We start from the raw sequence: 15,587 nt of genomic DNA, 5'->3' as shown, positions 1-15,587 counted from the left end.
TGGCTGTTTAAAAACACATCTGCATTGTCTTATATGTTGAAGTATTTTAATTTCCCTCTATCCTTTGCTCTCAAAATATGATCAGAAATTATTATGAATAGTTTATTGTTTCATATTTGCTAATGATACTAATTTTTTTCCCAGAATGCCATGCAGATTGTGGGATTCATGGAAGATGAGATACAGTCTGTGCTTGAGCTGGTGGCAGCTGTCTTGAAACTAGGCAACATTGAGTTCAAACCAGAGTCCCGCTGCAACGGTTCAGACGAGAGCCGCATCAAGGACAAAAATGGTACAGTCATTAAAATCTATTGAGCAAAAAAAGAAATGCATTATGCCTGTTCTCATGTTCAAACTTCTTGACCCTGAACTTGATTGACCCACTGTCATGCTACTGCCCCCTGTTGGCTGCTCTCATAACACGCGATCACACGTCATTCTTTTTAAGCAAATATTTCATTTGCATTTCTCCCTCAGTTACAGGGGCATGATCCATCTTTCTGACAGTTCAGCGCAGAAACCCATTATTTTTTTCTGATTCAAAGACTGTTCATGTTACTCACTGATCCGTTCGCCTCCATTTTTCAAATTGACACTTTGAAGATGCAGGGGTTTTTTTTCTTGTGAGTTAAAGCACCATTTAAAAAGTCCTAATTGCTCAGACTGATTCAGTTATTGTTTGCGCGGCATGTGTACCTATGCTAACCACTTCTTATATCTTCACCTATGCTTTCCCAGACTTGAAGGAAATGTGTGAGCTGCTGGGGACGGAACAGTCCGTGCTCGAGAGGGCGTTCAGCTACAGAACAGTTGAGGCCAAGATGGAGAAGGTTTCCACTACCTTGAACGTAGCCCAGGTTGGATATCTTGAAATCTTTTCTTCTGTCCTACTTGTGTTGCTACAAAATGCATAAAAGATACGGGGACATCTCTTTCCCTTCACCCGCTCCACTTGCTGCCACTTCTTATTCATGTCAATGTTACATGAAGTCCTATTTATTATAGATGAGGGCTTTCTCTGCAAGGATGTATGTGGGTCACGTTTTAGAGGTGACTGAGTTCATGTATGCTTGGGTACAGATCCATTTGTGTGTGAAATAACGGAATTCTTAAGACTGAATCAGCAAACTCATGTTTTTTGTGACAATGACCCATTGTCTGATTTGATCTTACGGGAGTTTTGTGTCGCCTTCTTTTGTATATTTTGTCACTTTCTTAAAAATTGCATGAGTCTTAGGTACTTTCACTGGTCTTTTTAGCCAAGATTACTATTATCTTCATATTTGGTCATATTAATTTTTTTCCTGTTTATGTATACAATTTTGGACAATTGAAGTGGTTTAATGTCTAGTTGTTCCCTCCATGTAGAAGCTTGGAATGTACTGTTTGAGCAGTGTGTCAATTGAAAAACAACATGGACACTGTAAGTCCTTGCTAGGATTTTTTTGTTAGCACCCATGATGCGTGTGTTGCATGTAAGTCTCATTTCCCCCAGAAAGGCCACTCACAATGTCAGTCCATGTACACTTTGAGGTTTCTACTTCAGTTTCTGAAGTCATGTCAGTTTTCATGTAGTGTTGAAGCAAAAACGAAGGAGAGAAATACTGCTTTGCTGTCAGAGAAAATCTGTGACGCAGTGTCTTATTAAATACTTCATCATCCGTGTTTTTATAGGCCTACTATGCCCGAGATGCGCTTGCCAAAAACCTCTACAGTCGTCTCTTCAGCTGGCTCGTAACAAGGATCAATGAAAGCATTAAAGTAAGTAGACTCTTTTGTTTCACAATGTAAACAACAGCTCACTACTAATCATTTCCCAAACTGTCATCATCTTCTCGCAGGCACAAACACAAACTCGACACAAGGTTATGGGAGTGTTGGACATCTATGGCTTTGAGATATTTGAGGTAAGGGACCGTCTGGTTTCACAGACACCCTCTGGCTGTTTGCATGTGTGTTGACATCCTTGTGCGATTCTCGCCGGCTGATAAACAGTGTATTCAGATGAGATTAGATCAGCCGCTTCCAGGAGTCAGTAAGTTTTAGAATTTATCATTTGATATTCTGAAATGGAAATTTTGTTTTTCGTTTTTTTTTTTTCTTGTAGAAAGTTTTGCAAACGTTGCCATACTTTTCTGCTTGATTAAATGCATGGAAACCCCGTTGAGTACCTTATTGCTTGTCACATTTTCCACCCAATGTTTGTGTCATGATCCTAACTCTCAAGTCCTCGCTCTCCTCTGCCTGTTGTTTTGTCTCGGTCACCAGGATGGAGTAAGTAACGCCAGAACCGCCCCACTTGCTGTGTGCATGCTGTGATCTAGACTCGCTTTCACCTTAAATCGCCTCCTAATTTTTGTCAATACTAGAGCTCCCTCTGTGAAGAGTAGTCACCTGAGTGGAAAGATGCCAAAGAAAATCTTTTGCATCATTTCTTTCTTAATCTGCTCTGCTGGAAGCTTGGAAGCAGACTGGAAGGATGTTATACACTTTGTAAATTGTCTATTAAGTTGAATTGTGAGAGCACGGAATTAAATTTGGTTATCGTTTTTCAACAAGACAGAACTGTTTTTTCAGGATCTATGCATTAGTTGTGCACTGCTCATATTTGGAGCTGTGTGCGTTACATTTTTAGAAACAGGACCAAGATTGTAGATCATTGTAAGGAGTAGACTGAAGGCCGACTTGAGATGCAAGTCACTTTGTTGACTGGAAACTAGCAGTAGTGATGGTCTGATGAGGTTTCATGAAACAGAGTGCTCATTTTTCTGGCCTCAGTAGATGGCAATCCCTGTTTAAAAAGGATGTGAGGTTTCATTGAAATGGTTGTTCAAATCCAGAGATTTTGGAGCTGAGAGTGCCACATACTGAGCTCTCTAAATGGGGACACTGTTTCATGAAGCCTCATCAGCCCCCTGGAGTGCTGGTGGATGTATCCAAAGAGGTAGCATGTAGATATGGAATAAAAAATGATCTGATGAAGGTCCAAATGATGGTTTCTTGAATAGGAAGAGGTAGGAGGTCTCAAGAGTGAGGTGGAAGGTGGATGGGTCACGGAGGGAGAGTCATATTCTAACTTTTAAATGGTGGTTGTTGAAGAAAGAAAATGTAGCGAGATGGATTTAAAAGACGAGCAGAAGATTAATCAAAGTGTCACACAACTTTTTTAAAGAGGATTAAAATGCTGCTGCTCACTGGAGTACTGCCACCAATTGAAGTTGGCAGTCATGGATCTGTCTCTAGTTTCCTGCCACAAGAGCTGACTAATAAAGGATGAACTTACTGCGAAGTGGGAATGTTTTCCCGATAAGCAAACAATTGTAATTGTTCTGCTGAATATTCGTATGTTCCAAAGAAGTCCCAGAATTGTTATCATATGTTCAATGGCTCACAAAAAAATGAAACGTACTTCAAATTGCTACAAGATATATTTGCAGCTGTGTCATATTTCCTTGCTACAGTCAACAGTTTTTCCTTGTCTGCAGTCTTTTTGTGGGTTAAGCCTTGCATTTTATTGGAGTGTGAGTGTGTTTTTTCTTAAAGGGTGAAGGTGACTTGATGGTTTCTCAGCGAAGGGAAATGAGTCTTAAAATGAATAACGCCTCTCCTTGAGGCAGTCTCCCCCATTTCCTGGTGATTGAAAAACCTTAGCAGAGCCTTCACTTGGATGAGCTTCCTGCCCTAACACGTCGCTCTCACCATCATAGTGAACCAATGCTAAGCTAACATAGCAAACAATTTAACCGCCGCTACTCACTTCAAAGAGTTTTGATTGACCAAAGTTTTAATTGTTTTGAACTGGGACTGTCAGTATGCGAATGAATATAAAAGTTGGACTGTTTAAATACTGGAAAAAACATTATTGCTGTAGTGATTTTTGAGCAGCACACGCTACTGCTGCTTAGGATTGTGTATCGATTCCTTGAATATATCTTCATTTGTGGAAACATGACAGCTGACAGCATCCAATAAGTCTTTGCAGAGAGAAGAAATTGAGATGTATTGCTGGGGGGAGTAAAGGTCTCAAGATGTTTAGGAGAAAATTTAAAATCTATAATTTCATAGATCAGAAAAAATATTCATCCTCACAGTGAGTCTTAATCATGATGTATCCAGGCTGTGTCGGCATTAATTACAAATACCTCCAACTCATTAGTGTGTCCCTTGTGGCTGCTCCCTCAGGACAATAGTTTCGAGCAGTTCATCATCAACTACTGCAACGAGAAGCTGCAGCAGATCTTCATCGAGCTGACCTTGCACGAGGAGCAGGAGGAATACATCAGAGAGGTGAGTTGTTCTCTGTATCTGAATTTCAAACTGAATCATTTGTGCTTCAACGGGCAACAGCAGGTCACCAAAACACAAACACCGAATTTTTAGAATATAATCGATTTCATTTGCTTCTACTCAATGACTTCATTTTGTTTGATACATTTAGTCTTCTTATTCTTCTGTCTTTTGGCATTTCCCATCAGGGGTTACTACTGCGAGTCACCCATCTTCCCGTCTTGTTCGTCCTCCCAAGTCACACCTGTTGTCTTCATCTCCTCGAGTACTGCATTCATGAACCGTCTTCGTTCACCTTGTCTGTTCTCTCCCACTGTTCCACCCCGTCTTTGCACTCTTCTTCACCTTACTTAGTCCTTGACCATTACCCTGGATGACTAGTGCAAATACTCGAGTCTGTCTGTGTCCGTATTTAGTCTTTTTATTTTAACAACACAAAATAAACAAAAACTAAATGCTTTCATCTCCAAGAAACCGCTTTCAAAATCATGAAGCTACAAAAGCTAAACACAATTTTAACCTCTTCATTTATCACTTGGTCCGTTTTCGCAGCTTTAATGTGCATTTAAGAAAAAAAAACGTGGATGTTGGTCTGTGAAGAACATTTTCACACCTTTAATGTCACCAATGCAGTTTCTGTGAAAAGAACTTGAATCTGAATGAGTCACATCTGTACCCTACATCATACATCTACAGCCTGTCTTGCTCCTTTCCCCCTGCCGAGTGTCTAAAATGGAAGTGATCCTTCAATTCCAGCGAGAGTAAATAGTCCCCACTGTGGACCCTGTTTGTTTTCAAAGACTGCGAGTGCCGCAGTGGTCACCCCACATCTCCTCTCTGGCCTTCATCCAGTGAACTCCATGGGAAAATACCGCTAGGCAGGACACACTGGGGAGGTCCAATCAGGACTCGGGCCATCAGTTCAGTCCACACTGCCATTTCCCCTCCCCCCACGATGCATTGCTCACATCAGCCGAGATGAATGTTCCCACCCATTTCATGTTGACGATGTACATATATCAAGCACCCTCGATGCTTGATTTCAGGAAGAGGTGGACTGTACACTCTAGTATGGAGTTCAAGAAAGAACCTTTTGAAGGAGACACGCCTCATAAATTTCCCGCTTTCCAATCAGCGAGACAGACTCTTCAGACCCTCTTTAGTGTCTCATTTGCCATCTCATTTGGCCGCAGATGTTTTGATAACCCTGTCTATAGCCGAATGTTCTTCATCATCATTACGCTGAGCTCCTTCTATAAATCACTGTCTTGTCAGGAGTCCCAAAGAATGCTGGAGAGAAAATAATTTGTTATTTGGCTGCCTTTGTGTTTTCAACTCTGGTGTTTATTGGTATAAAATGGACTGACAATGCCGTTCGTATTCGCCAAGTTGGCTGAGGTTCTTTATTTCAGTTTTATTGCAAGTTTGTTGTTTTTACTTGAATCTTGTGTCAACTGTCACCAAAAATTCCATTGAACCTCTGACCTTAATTTTCTTTTGTTGCAGGGCATCGAGTGGACCAACATTGAGTATTTCAACAATGCCATTATCTGTGACCTCATTGAAAATGTAAGTGGGTTCCTTGCTGGTGAGAACAGACTGTAACAAATTACAAAGGCCTGTGTCATGCCTGCATGGAGAACTGACACTGTTAACATGTTCCTTCCGTGGTCGTTCAGATTAGACTGCAGGGGTCTTTTTTTTTCATCCAAGCCTTATATTATACAAACTTTTTCATCATTTTGTACCTTAAATACACCACATATAATATCACCCAAAACATACATAACATTTTATGTTAATAGTTTTGAGATTGCAGCTTTAATTATTGATGTCTTTACTCTTCTAAGAATCAAAATGGCATCTTGGCAATGCTTGACGAGGAGTGCTTGAGGCCGGGGACAGTCACAGATGAAACCTTCTTGGACAAACTGAACACCATCTGCGCCGATCACCAGCACTTCGAGAGCCGCCTCAGCAAGAACTCAAAGTTCCTCACAGACCACAGTTTGCCACACAGCTGCTTTCGCATCCAGCACTACGCTGGCAAGGTACACTGGCCGACAGTGAAGTCATCTTCTTCCAGAGCAAACCTGATTGAAAATTCTTTTATTTTTTTTAGGTGCTGTACCGCACTGAGGGCTTTGTAGATAAGAACAACGACCTTCTGTACAGAGATCTGTCCCAAGCCATGTACAAGGCCAACCACAGTCTCATCAAGCAGCTGTTTCCTGAAGGCAACCCTGCCAAAGTCAACCTGAAGAGACCACCAACTGCTGGCTTCCAGTTCAAAGCCTCAGTGGGAACGCTGATGAAGAACTTGCAGACCAAGAACCCAAATTATATCCGGTAGTTTTCTCTCTTTATGTTGCGAAATAGATGTTTTTGTTCAGAACAGACAGACAGAAAAATGTCTCTTTATTTTGAAGCAAGAGGGGTGATAAATTATCCAATTCATTAGCTGTCGATATAACCTTTAATGGTCACTATTGTCCAGGTGCATCAAACCGAACGACCAGAAGGCGTCCCACATCTTCACAGAGTCTCTAGTCCGCCATCAGGTGCGATACCTGGGTCTGATGGAGAACGTCCGTGTGAGGAGGGCCGGCTACGCTTTCCGTCAGGCCTACGAGCCGTGTCTGGAGCGCTACAAGATGCTCTGCAAGCGCACCTGGCCTCACTGGAGAGGACCTGCCAGGTAGTCTTCTCCTTTGTGCAAGAAATCAAGTGACAAAAAAACATTCCTGTACTGAGTCAACAAAACCATTCCATCTATCAAGCGATGGGAGGAGCAATCACCCAGTCACAAGACCACAATTTTACAGTCTTGTCTAGGAATCCACTACTTTCTTACGTTACCCTTTTCTTCACCGTTCCTCCAAGGTTATGGAACTGGGGTGAAATGAGTTGACTATGGGTTATTTAATCCGGCGCCAGCTGAGATTTACTCATCGTGTTTTGTGTATTTACAAAGACTAAATGCCCCCCACCGTGATCGCAACCTGGTGTGCTTGGAAACTTTTTTTTTTTTTTTTTTTTTTCAGAAAAACTGCCCCTACATGAATACAGCACCTACACTTTCGAAGCTAAGTTATGTGAAACAGAAGTGCTGTGAGTGTCAAGCTGGCACCAAGTACAAAAATAATGTTAGCAATGATAAGCTTTATTTGCCTGGTGTGAGTGCATGTTCCTGAACATGTAAACACATTTAAATGGAAACATTCAACATTATTCCCTGCAGTTTGGAGTCATGGTGCCTCGACGCTCATAAATCACTTTTGAAAATGACAAATGTAAACAAATAGATATATTTTTCAATATGACCAACTGATGTGTTTGCGTTCTGTATTCCTCTTGGTCTGGGACATCAGTCTTGTCTCAGACTCGGGTGAGGTGTTCTCCACAGCCACACTAGCAACACCCTGGCTGAATTATTATCAGTCTTGTCTTCCTCTTTGTGTCTGACATTTTTCAGTGCTTGTAGGCTCGCAATTGATGGAAGTGTTTTGGTTTGAGCATGCTCTACAGTGATTAAACAGCGAGTTCCATAATGTGATACACGCGTGACAGTTTGAATGTTATCTTAAGTCCCACAAGAATGCACTGATGCCTCCTTTGAACAACAACATGTGGATGCATTTCATGCTTATCTGCTTCCAGCCTGACTTTTTTTATAGCTGCCATTTTGGATGAAAAAAAATCACACTGATTTCTATCTGACTCTGCTCAACCATCCTTCTGTGCCGAGTGTAGTTTTCCCAATCCTCCCCTCCACATGGTCCTCCTGATGTTTTTGCTTTCATAAGTCTTTTTGTCAAATCTGTCTGCTTGTTGTCCGCAATTGCTGGTTGCCCACGACTGATCATGAAGTACCAAGTGAGGTTCTGACCTTTTATGTTATTCCCCGCAGGGAAGGTGTGGAGGTGCTGATGGCAGATTTACAAGTCCCATCCGAGGAATTCTCCTACGGACGCTCCAAGATTTTCATCAGGAACCCAAGAACGGTACAGATGTGTACAAATCTGTTCCTGGAATGTTTCGCCCCACAGTTAAAAGGAACAAAACACTGACATGCTGTCTGAAAAACTTTCGGTAGTGCGTGTTAATGACCGTTAGTTGCCAGCGATCCAGTCCTTGGAGTTGTGGACATGTTCGACTAAGCTCCAGCAATCTCTCTGCTGTTTTTTAGAGCCAGAATATTTCGGCACCGCATCACCATTTTCTCACAAGCAGCAGGGTGGGCTTCACATCGACTCCCCTCCTCAGTAATTAGCATCTAACTGCTACACGTGGTTTCACTTATCTTACATGGGAAACCGGTTTCTTCACTCGTGGCTTTTCTTCGCCGACCGTCGAGCCCTGCAGCGTTTAAGTGGACTTTCTGTCGGTCCAACTATAGACCCAACTTAAAATAACATGATCTCATAGTGGGGGAATTTTTGTCATTAGTGTTCAGTCCCACTGACTGCCAGCTGCAACATGGGCTGCTAAGGCTTTCAGACTTTCCCTGAACATGCTACATATGATTTCAGTTTTGCTTCCACTCATCCAGTAAGATCACCTGTGTTGTGCATTGAAAATGCAGGAAGTAGCTGTGAAGTTTTAAGTATGTCAAACTGAAGTGATGTTAGTCATTTATTGACCCCAGTCTTAGTAGCAAATGTATGCCATTAGGATAATCAAGCAAATGATGTCTGCAACTGAGGAAACATGAGGTGTAAAAATAATCTTAAAATGATAATGATAATAACAATTTGTCATGCCACGAAAACTATTATTTTCAGAGGTGACCTTTTTTTCCCCATAACTGTGTGGTTTATGATTTCCTGCAGCTTTTCTTCTTGGAAGAGAGGAGGAGGCAGTGCCTGCAGGACCTGGCCACGCTCATTCAGAAAATCTACCGCGGCTGGAAGTGTCGCAGCCACTTCTTGTTGCTCAAACAGAGTCAAATTGTCGTGGCTGCGTGGTACCGGCGTTATGCGGTGAGGCTCTTTTCGAAAAGTCGAAACAAAAAGTCGACAGCGAAATTGTCCATGCGTTTTCTCTGAAGCTGAATTGCTTATTCCACAGCAACAAAAGAAGTATCAGAGGATCAAGAGTGCCACCATGGTGGTGCAGTCCTTCACCAGAGGCTGGCAGGTTAGCATCTTTTAGTGGACATTTAAAAAGTCAAGAATTAATTTCCCATTTGCGTCCGACAGGCGCGTAAACTTCTGAGGGAGCTGAAGTACCAGAAGAGGTGTGAGGAGGCGGTGACCACCATTAGTGCTTTCTGGCACGGCACTCAGGTACTGATGTGTTCTGGTGCAGATGGAAATGTGGCGTGATTACATGACAAGGATGAGACTTCTATGAACGTGCGGTTATTGATAGAAGGCTGCTCTTACAGCCCTAATGTTCCTTCACTGCTCCTTTCTATTCTCTGATAATGGCCTCGCATCCACACGTGCCTCTTTGCCTTCACTGATGAAACCAGTATGACCTTCTTACTCCTCCAATTCTTTCTTTTTTCCCCTTTTCTCTCGCATCTTCCTCCAATTGAATATCCGCCCACCACAACCCGCTAGGCTCGGATGGAGCTGAGACGTCTAAAACACGAGGCGAGGTGTAAACGCTCCGTGACGGTTATTTGGGCATACTGGCAGGGAACCAAGGTATTTCTCACCCAGCTGTTAGTGTGTTCCTGTCCCAGCTGTCCTGTTGCCCATCCTCACCACTTCCTGCCATCCTGTTCCGCCATGACTACCCACTAGAGTAGCACTACATTAACACTTCCTGTTGTCCAGTTGATCCTATTTAGCTGTGGTCATACCTGTGTTAGTTTCTCTTCTGTCAATAATGACTAGAGTGTGACTTTCACCTGGGGAGCGAGCCCTTGAGCCTCCTGAGGGACCAGAGACAAGGTGCAGTAGCTGAGATCGGATGTGTTGTCGAAACTTGTCGAGACACACGGCACAAAAACGGCACATTTTGAGCACTTTAATGTCAATAAAGATGTGAGGAGTTCATGATTCAAGTTTAGAACATTGTCGAGTTTGTTTCATGAGTCAGTCTCAATGTTGGATCCTCATGCATTTTTAAGACGGGTGCACCACTGACCTTTCTACGGTGTAGACAGCACCACTACACCCGCAGCTTATTAACCAGTGCAGCATAATAAGATCTATTTTCAGTGTTAAATGTAGTGGGTGTGGATAATATTCCGGTGCACTCTGTAGACAGTAATTGTTATTGAAAGAAAAAATAAAAATGAGCCTGTTATTGTCCCCCAGGCTGCACTTAGCACTAGTATGCTATGGCACAATCAGGCTCAGTCGGAGCTAATAGCCAGTAAACTGGTAGCATATTCATCCTCTGGGATCAAAAACATTTGTGGCATTTAGTATGTTATATTTAGTCTTTAAACTATGCTGTGCCAACCACTTGAATAATATTACTGCTACATCAGTAGTAATGATTGAAGGAAGACTTTTCAACGGAGAAAATGTTTTGCTTTTTTGATTATTATCATTTTTCATTTTAGCTTCATCACAAGAGAAGTGAAGCATCAGAATGAAAGCTTCTGAACGAGAACAAACATGTCTGCTTTATTATATGTTATTACAGTACACTTACTCTCCACCTGCTTATCAAGCTCCTGTAATTTTTCGTTTTGCGATGACAGGCTGTCAGGCTCTTGCACTCTTCAGCCCGCTGCCACTCATGTGTCTTGTTTCATTGGAGAACTTTGTTCTCAGTTTTATCCATCTTTTCTGGTAACAATTGCACAGCTCATGTTTGCTGTACGAAGCCTCCAGCTGAGGCTCCAATTGACATGACATTAACATCCTCCACAACTCCATCAAACCTCCCACCAGGCTCGGAGGGAACTGCGTCAGCTGAAGCACAAGGCCAGGAGTAAACATGCGGTGTCGGTCATTTGGGCCGGCTGGCAGGGTACCAAGGTATTTGGTCAGACTTGATATGTTTTTTGGTTTTCATCGACATGCCGCCTCCATTGTTCCACCGTTCCCACCCCCAAAATACCCCAATCATATCCATCAAAATCTGCAGCCAAGAGTTTAGGACCACCTTTGGAATTGAAATCATATTGGATTTGATAGCCTGGTTTGGAGCTTATGGTTGGCTCTTGACCTCTCAATTTACCCCCAGAGCAATATGCTATTGGCATGTCTGAGCTTAGAATTGGCTTCAAGGGCAAGTTTTGAAGGAAAATATTGAATCCAATTCTGCATGAACAGTCAACACAGTACCAGGCAAGAAAGTTTTGAGAAAAGAGATGGATAAGAAGATTACGTCGCCTTGAGGTGGTCCTCTTCTGCTATTAGTGAAGTAGTTCTTTGATTTTCTGTCATTTAAGCTGATAATTCAGGTTAAAGATCAGCCAAACCACTAAAGGAGGCTTCATCTGAGACGAATCCTGAAGGTCAGGTGGGGCGAAGATAACTCCGCAGAGCTCTTCGCTCCGAAGAAAACTCTTTGATGGAGGTATTCAGCTAATATATGCAGCTGTGCGAGTAGATTAACGGTAAGAGTGTCAGGCCTTTGTATCTTCAAGGTACAGACGATGGTGCTCCTCAATTTTTGGCTGGAACTGTAGGCATCTCATTTCGTTGTTGAAAGACCCTCATTACAGACATTGAAAGTGACGAACAACAACCCTGCCGTTTGTGTTACTAATCCCCATCACAACTATGATGCTCGCCGTGTGTTTGGCTGCGTCGTCATCCAGGTTCTCGCCTACCTGCGTGCCCTCGTGCATGCTTTTCTATCGTGGCATGTTTGCTGTTTGCAGTGTTGGCTGTGAATGAGTGGGATGATTTCGGAGTCACGCCGCTTGTGTTCCACTTAAAGTCGAACTTCAAAGCCTCACCCCACCTCATGCCCGTCGGAATCATGGTTCTGTCTGCAGGCTGGATCTACGGCTGTTCCTCTTTAATGATCACAGTGGTGTGGTGTTGCACTCACATCAGCCACAATCTGTCTCCTGCTTCCTTCTCTCATCTTTTTTTGCTTCATTTTTTTTTCCCCCCTACAACTTCTATTGAGCAGGCTCGCCGGGAATTGCGGAGACTGAAGGAAGAAGCCAGGCGTAAGCATGCTGTCGCTGTGATTTGGGCCTACTGGCAGGGACTCAAGGTACCTACCAGCCCAGCAGTGCAGCCTTCGACGAGTCAACACCTCTCACCGTACTAATCCCCCCCCCACACCCTGTCATCAGGACGCCCTGCATGTGTTTGGCGGACCACACCTTCTAACACAAACTGGATTATCTTTCTTTTGTTTCCATGTTTTATTAACCTCACTGCCTAACTTGCATGTTTATTCCTTCGTACCAGCGTCATATGAGAAATGGTGTCTTTGTGGAAGTACTTTACGTGCCAACAGAAAGTAACAGGGACAAAACACTTCTCCCAGTTAGCTGTAATTACAAAAATGGTTACTAAAACACCATAAGCAGCTGAGTCAGAAAGTTTGGAAAACCATAGAAGAAGCATAATTAATGAAATCTTCTTTACACATGAAAACCATTGTGAGACCTCCGCCCATTCGTTGAGTGTGTTTCTGTCAGCATATTTCAACATTCAAAACTTCTACTTCCTGTTTACCTTCAGGAAAGCCATCTTGGGTTGCGTCGAGTTCTCCGACTTTCCACTTTCCCAAGTGTACAACTGGCGCATTAGCTTAGCTACATTCCTGAAGAAACAAAACAGTGGCATTGTCCGCTAAAATGATGACTAAAGAACAATAACACATTTGTCACCATAGTCATACGATTTATTTTAGTGATTCGACTGGACGCTGTTTTGTACAAGCCAAGTTTTCTGGTTCTTGGCTAGCTTTTGCCAGCTCTAGAGCGTAAGGAGCGGTATCAGTTAGAAGCCATACAAGTGAATCAAGAATCTCTCCTGAGTCCTGATGAAACTCTAGGAAAACAAAATGTAATCACGTGTACAGAAAATTGTATTTAATTGTGTTCAGAGGTTAATTGGAAAGCAGGTAACAAAATAATTGCTGTTTAACTCAAAGGCTTCTATATTTGATGTATGTTTTTTTTTTTTTTAAACGTGTGACACTTGACATTAACTTAATTGAGCTCAGCAGCATCGGCTGACATGTATTGATGGACTATTCAACTTGATCATTGTCCACTTCATCTCTTCGGAAGGCTTTAAGTCATTTTATAAATGACATGGGTAACATTTCCTGCATTATTCAGATTACAAATCTGGATTATATTAAGTATGTGTTAACCTTCTGCTCACATCCTGAAGGGGTCAAAGTTCTGAACAAAATGTTTCATTTTCACTTTTATTTTGAGTGTATCCGTGACTGACTTTGTTTCATTTGCCTGCATGTTTCACTTCCTGTTTGTTTATGTGCACAAGTATTATGTGTGAACAGTCGCCGTTCATCTGCTAATTGATTCAGTGTTAATCTTTTCATCATTTTAATTGTGGAGCCTGCTGCTCGGAACGTTCACAATCCACCTGTTAGGAACTCAATTTGTGCAATTCGGGTCGGCATCAAGGTGCCTAGTCATAATAATTATTGGATATTGGGAGATTGGTGTAAAATCCAGAGTTTTAATTGATGCCAGCAGCTGGGCTTTCACATGTGCAGATGTTCGGCATTTAGGACTTGAACAACTGTCTCTTGTTCTGATGTTGTCATCCTGTCGTCGTTGTTACTCTTCATTCCCGGCAGCCGTCGATAATACCCAGAAGGTCCTTTGTTGACGTGCTTTTGTTTTTATTATTTTCAGGTGCGCCGAGAGTACAGGAAGTTCTTCAAGGCAAATGCAGGGAAGAAGATCTATGACTTCACCATCCAGAGAATAGTGAGCCGCCTTCTGTTTTCAGGTTCTTTGACTGGGTGGAAGACAAATCTGATTCTGTGTTTGCAGATGCAAAAGTACTTCCTGGATCTGAAGCGCCACATGCCGTCGATGTCGCCCATCGATCAGAACTGGCCTGCCCGCCCGTACCGTTTCTTGGATGCAGTCCACTCAGACCTGCGGCACATCTTCCATCACTGGAGGGTTTGTTGCACCACAGTTTTCAGACCTTTGAGTTTGGCAGCTGATAATTTTTTTGGTTTGATGATATATAATGCAGGGTTTCCGCTACATGTTAACAAGCGTGTCGCACCGCCAGAAAATTTTTCTTTTTATAGATGAAACCTCACATGATCAAACAAAATGGAAAAAAGTGGAAACATTGACAAACTGAAAACACATCATGGAGGTCGACTTGAACGGTATTCAGTTTTTCACAGAAAAAATCCTGAAAGAAAAATCATAACTGAAGTCGCGGAATCTGGCCAGAAATATGAAGAGACTGCTATAGATTGGAAAGAGATTTACCTCTCATGATTAAAAAGTAACGTTTCTGTTCAGTAAATGAGCCTGTAAGTGTTATGGTTTAGTCACAATCATTTCAAATATTGATGTTTAATTTTAGCAGAAGGCTTCTCTGCTGTTTGCTTGGAAATTGTCCCCCTTCACACTGACTCTCAATACATTAGCACAAATAACCATCCCCCTTCATTCATTTCCATTTCACCTGCAACGATTTTCAGGACATTTTCATATGAATTCCTGACATTTATAATCTCCACTTCTTTGTTTATTCAGGGGCAACGTTTGTCCTACACTTATCGTAGTCGGTCATGATAGCAACATCCTCTGTTAGTGGCCTAGTGTTTGTACACTATGCCTTTATAGTTGTTCTGGGTCACATTATGGTCACATGACTCTGTGGGCCAGATTTGGCCCCTGGGCCTCGAGTTGGCCACAGTGTTTTTTTGCACAGGAGGCATATTTCTGGGTCTAAATTGAGTGTATTCAAGAGCCTGAAGATAACAGCCATGAAAAGAAGCTTTAAAAAGGTTGATTTGATTGTCCCTATAGAAATGAATATTATGATAATGGACTTTTTTATATTCAGTGCAAGAAATACCGGAGCCAGTTCACGGAGGAGAAGAAAGCAGTATACCAGGAGAAACTGGAGGCGAGCGAGATCTTCAAAGATAAGAAGGCCCTTTACGCCAGCAGGTACCAGAGACCCGACCGCGGGATGCCCGTGTTTGTGCGAAGACCCTGGTTCCTGAAGTGGCAGGTTACTGAGTCTCCTCTCGTCTGCTCTTAGCGTGAGCCAGCCCTTCAAAGGCGACTACCTGGAGATCAGCAAGAATCCAAAGTATCAGAAGCTCAACAGTTCTGTGGACGAGAAGGTTCTGCTGGCTGACGTGGTGAACAAGATTAACCGGGCTAATGGCAAGGCAAGATCTCACACAGG

At 42.6% G+C, this 15,587-nt stretch overlaps 1 protein-coding gene across 6 annotated transcripts in view; it reads left to right on the top strand.

Moving 5' to 3' along the window:
• The window catches only part of myo1b (myosin IB), a 52,412-nt gene that overhangs the window by 33,771 nt on the left and 3,054 nt on the right, over positions 1 to 15,587 (top strand). For 2 of the 6 annotated variants that reach the window (XM_053876696.1, XM_053876690.1), the window contains 20 exons: positions 145 to 292; positions 739 to 857; positions 1,675 to 1,761; positions 1,842 to 1,907; positions 4,183 to 4,287; positions 5,794 to 5,856; positions 6,138 to 6,338; positions 6,410 to 6,636; positions 6,785 to 6,985; positions 8,198 to 8,291; positions 9,120 to 9,269; positions 9,358 to 9,426; positions 9,489 to 9,575; positions 9,855 to 9,941; positions 11,145 to 11,231; positions 12,340 to 12,426; positions 14,054 to 14,128; positions 14,195 to 14,329; positions 15,237 to 15,343; positions 15,438 to 15,570. In XM_053876696.1, coding sequence (XP_053732671.1) covers positions 145 to 292; positions 739 to 857; positions 1,675 to 1,761; positions 1,842 to 1,907; positions 4,183 to 4,287; positions 5,794 to 5,856; positions 6,138 to 6,338; positions 6,410 to 6,636; positions 6,785 to 6,985; positions 8,198 to 8,291; positions 9,120 to 9,269; positions 9,358 to 9,426; positions 9,489 to 9,575; positions 9,855 to 9,941; positions 11,145 to 11,231; positions 12,340 to 12,426; positions 14,054 to 14,128; positions 14,195 to 14,329; positions 15,237 to 15,343; positions 15,438 to 15,570 — 2,328 coding nt within the window. The remainder of the gene's footprint in view (positions 1 to 144; positions 293 to 738; positions 858 to 1,674; positions 1,762 to 1,841; positions 1,908 to 4,182; positions 4,288 to 5,793; positions 5,857 to 6,137; positions 6,339 to 6,409; positions 6,637 to 6,784; positions 6,986 to 8,197; positions 8,292 to 9,119; positions 9,270 to 9,357; positions 9,427 to 9,488; positions 9,576 to 9,854; positions 9,942 to 11,144; positions 11,232 to 12,339; positions 12,427 to 14,053; positions 14,129 to 14,194; positions 14,330 to 15,236; positions 15,344 to 15,437; positions 15,571 to 15,587) is intronic. The other 4 variants (XM_053876691.1, XM_053876692.1, XM_053876693.1 and 1 more) reach the window with 4 other exon arrangements.

Source organism: Synchiropus splendidus, chromosome 10 (genome assembly GCF_027744825.2).
Source record: "Synchiropus splendidus isolate RoL2022-P1 chromosome 10, RoL_Sspl_1.0, whole genome shotgun sequence".
Classification (NCBI taxonomy): Eukaryota; Metazoa; Chordata; class Actinopteri; order Syngnathiformes; family Callionymidae; genus Synchiropus; species Synchiropus splendidus.
Note: the sequence above shows the minus strand (reverse complement) of the source record. Positions and strands in the feature narration are given on the sequence as shown.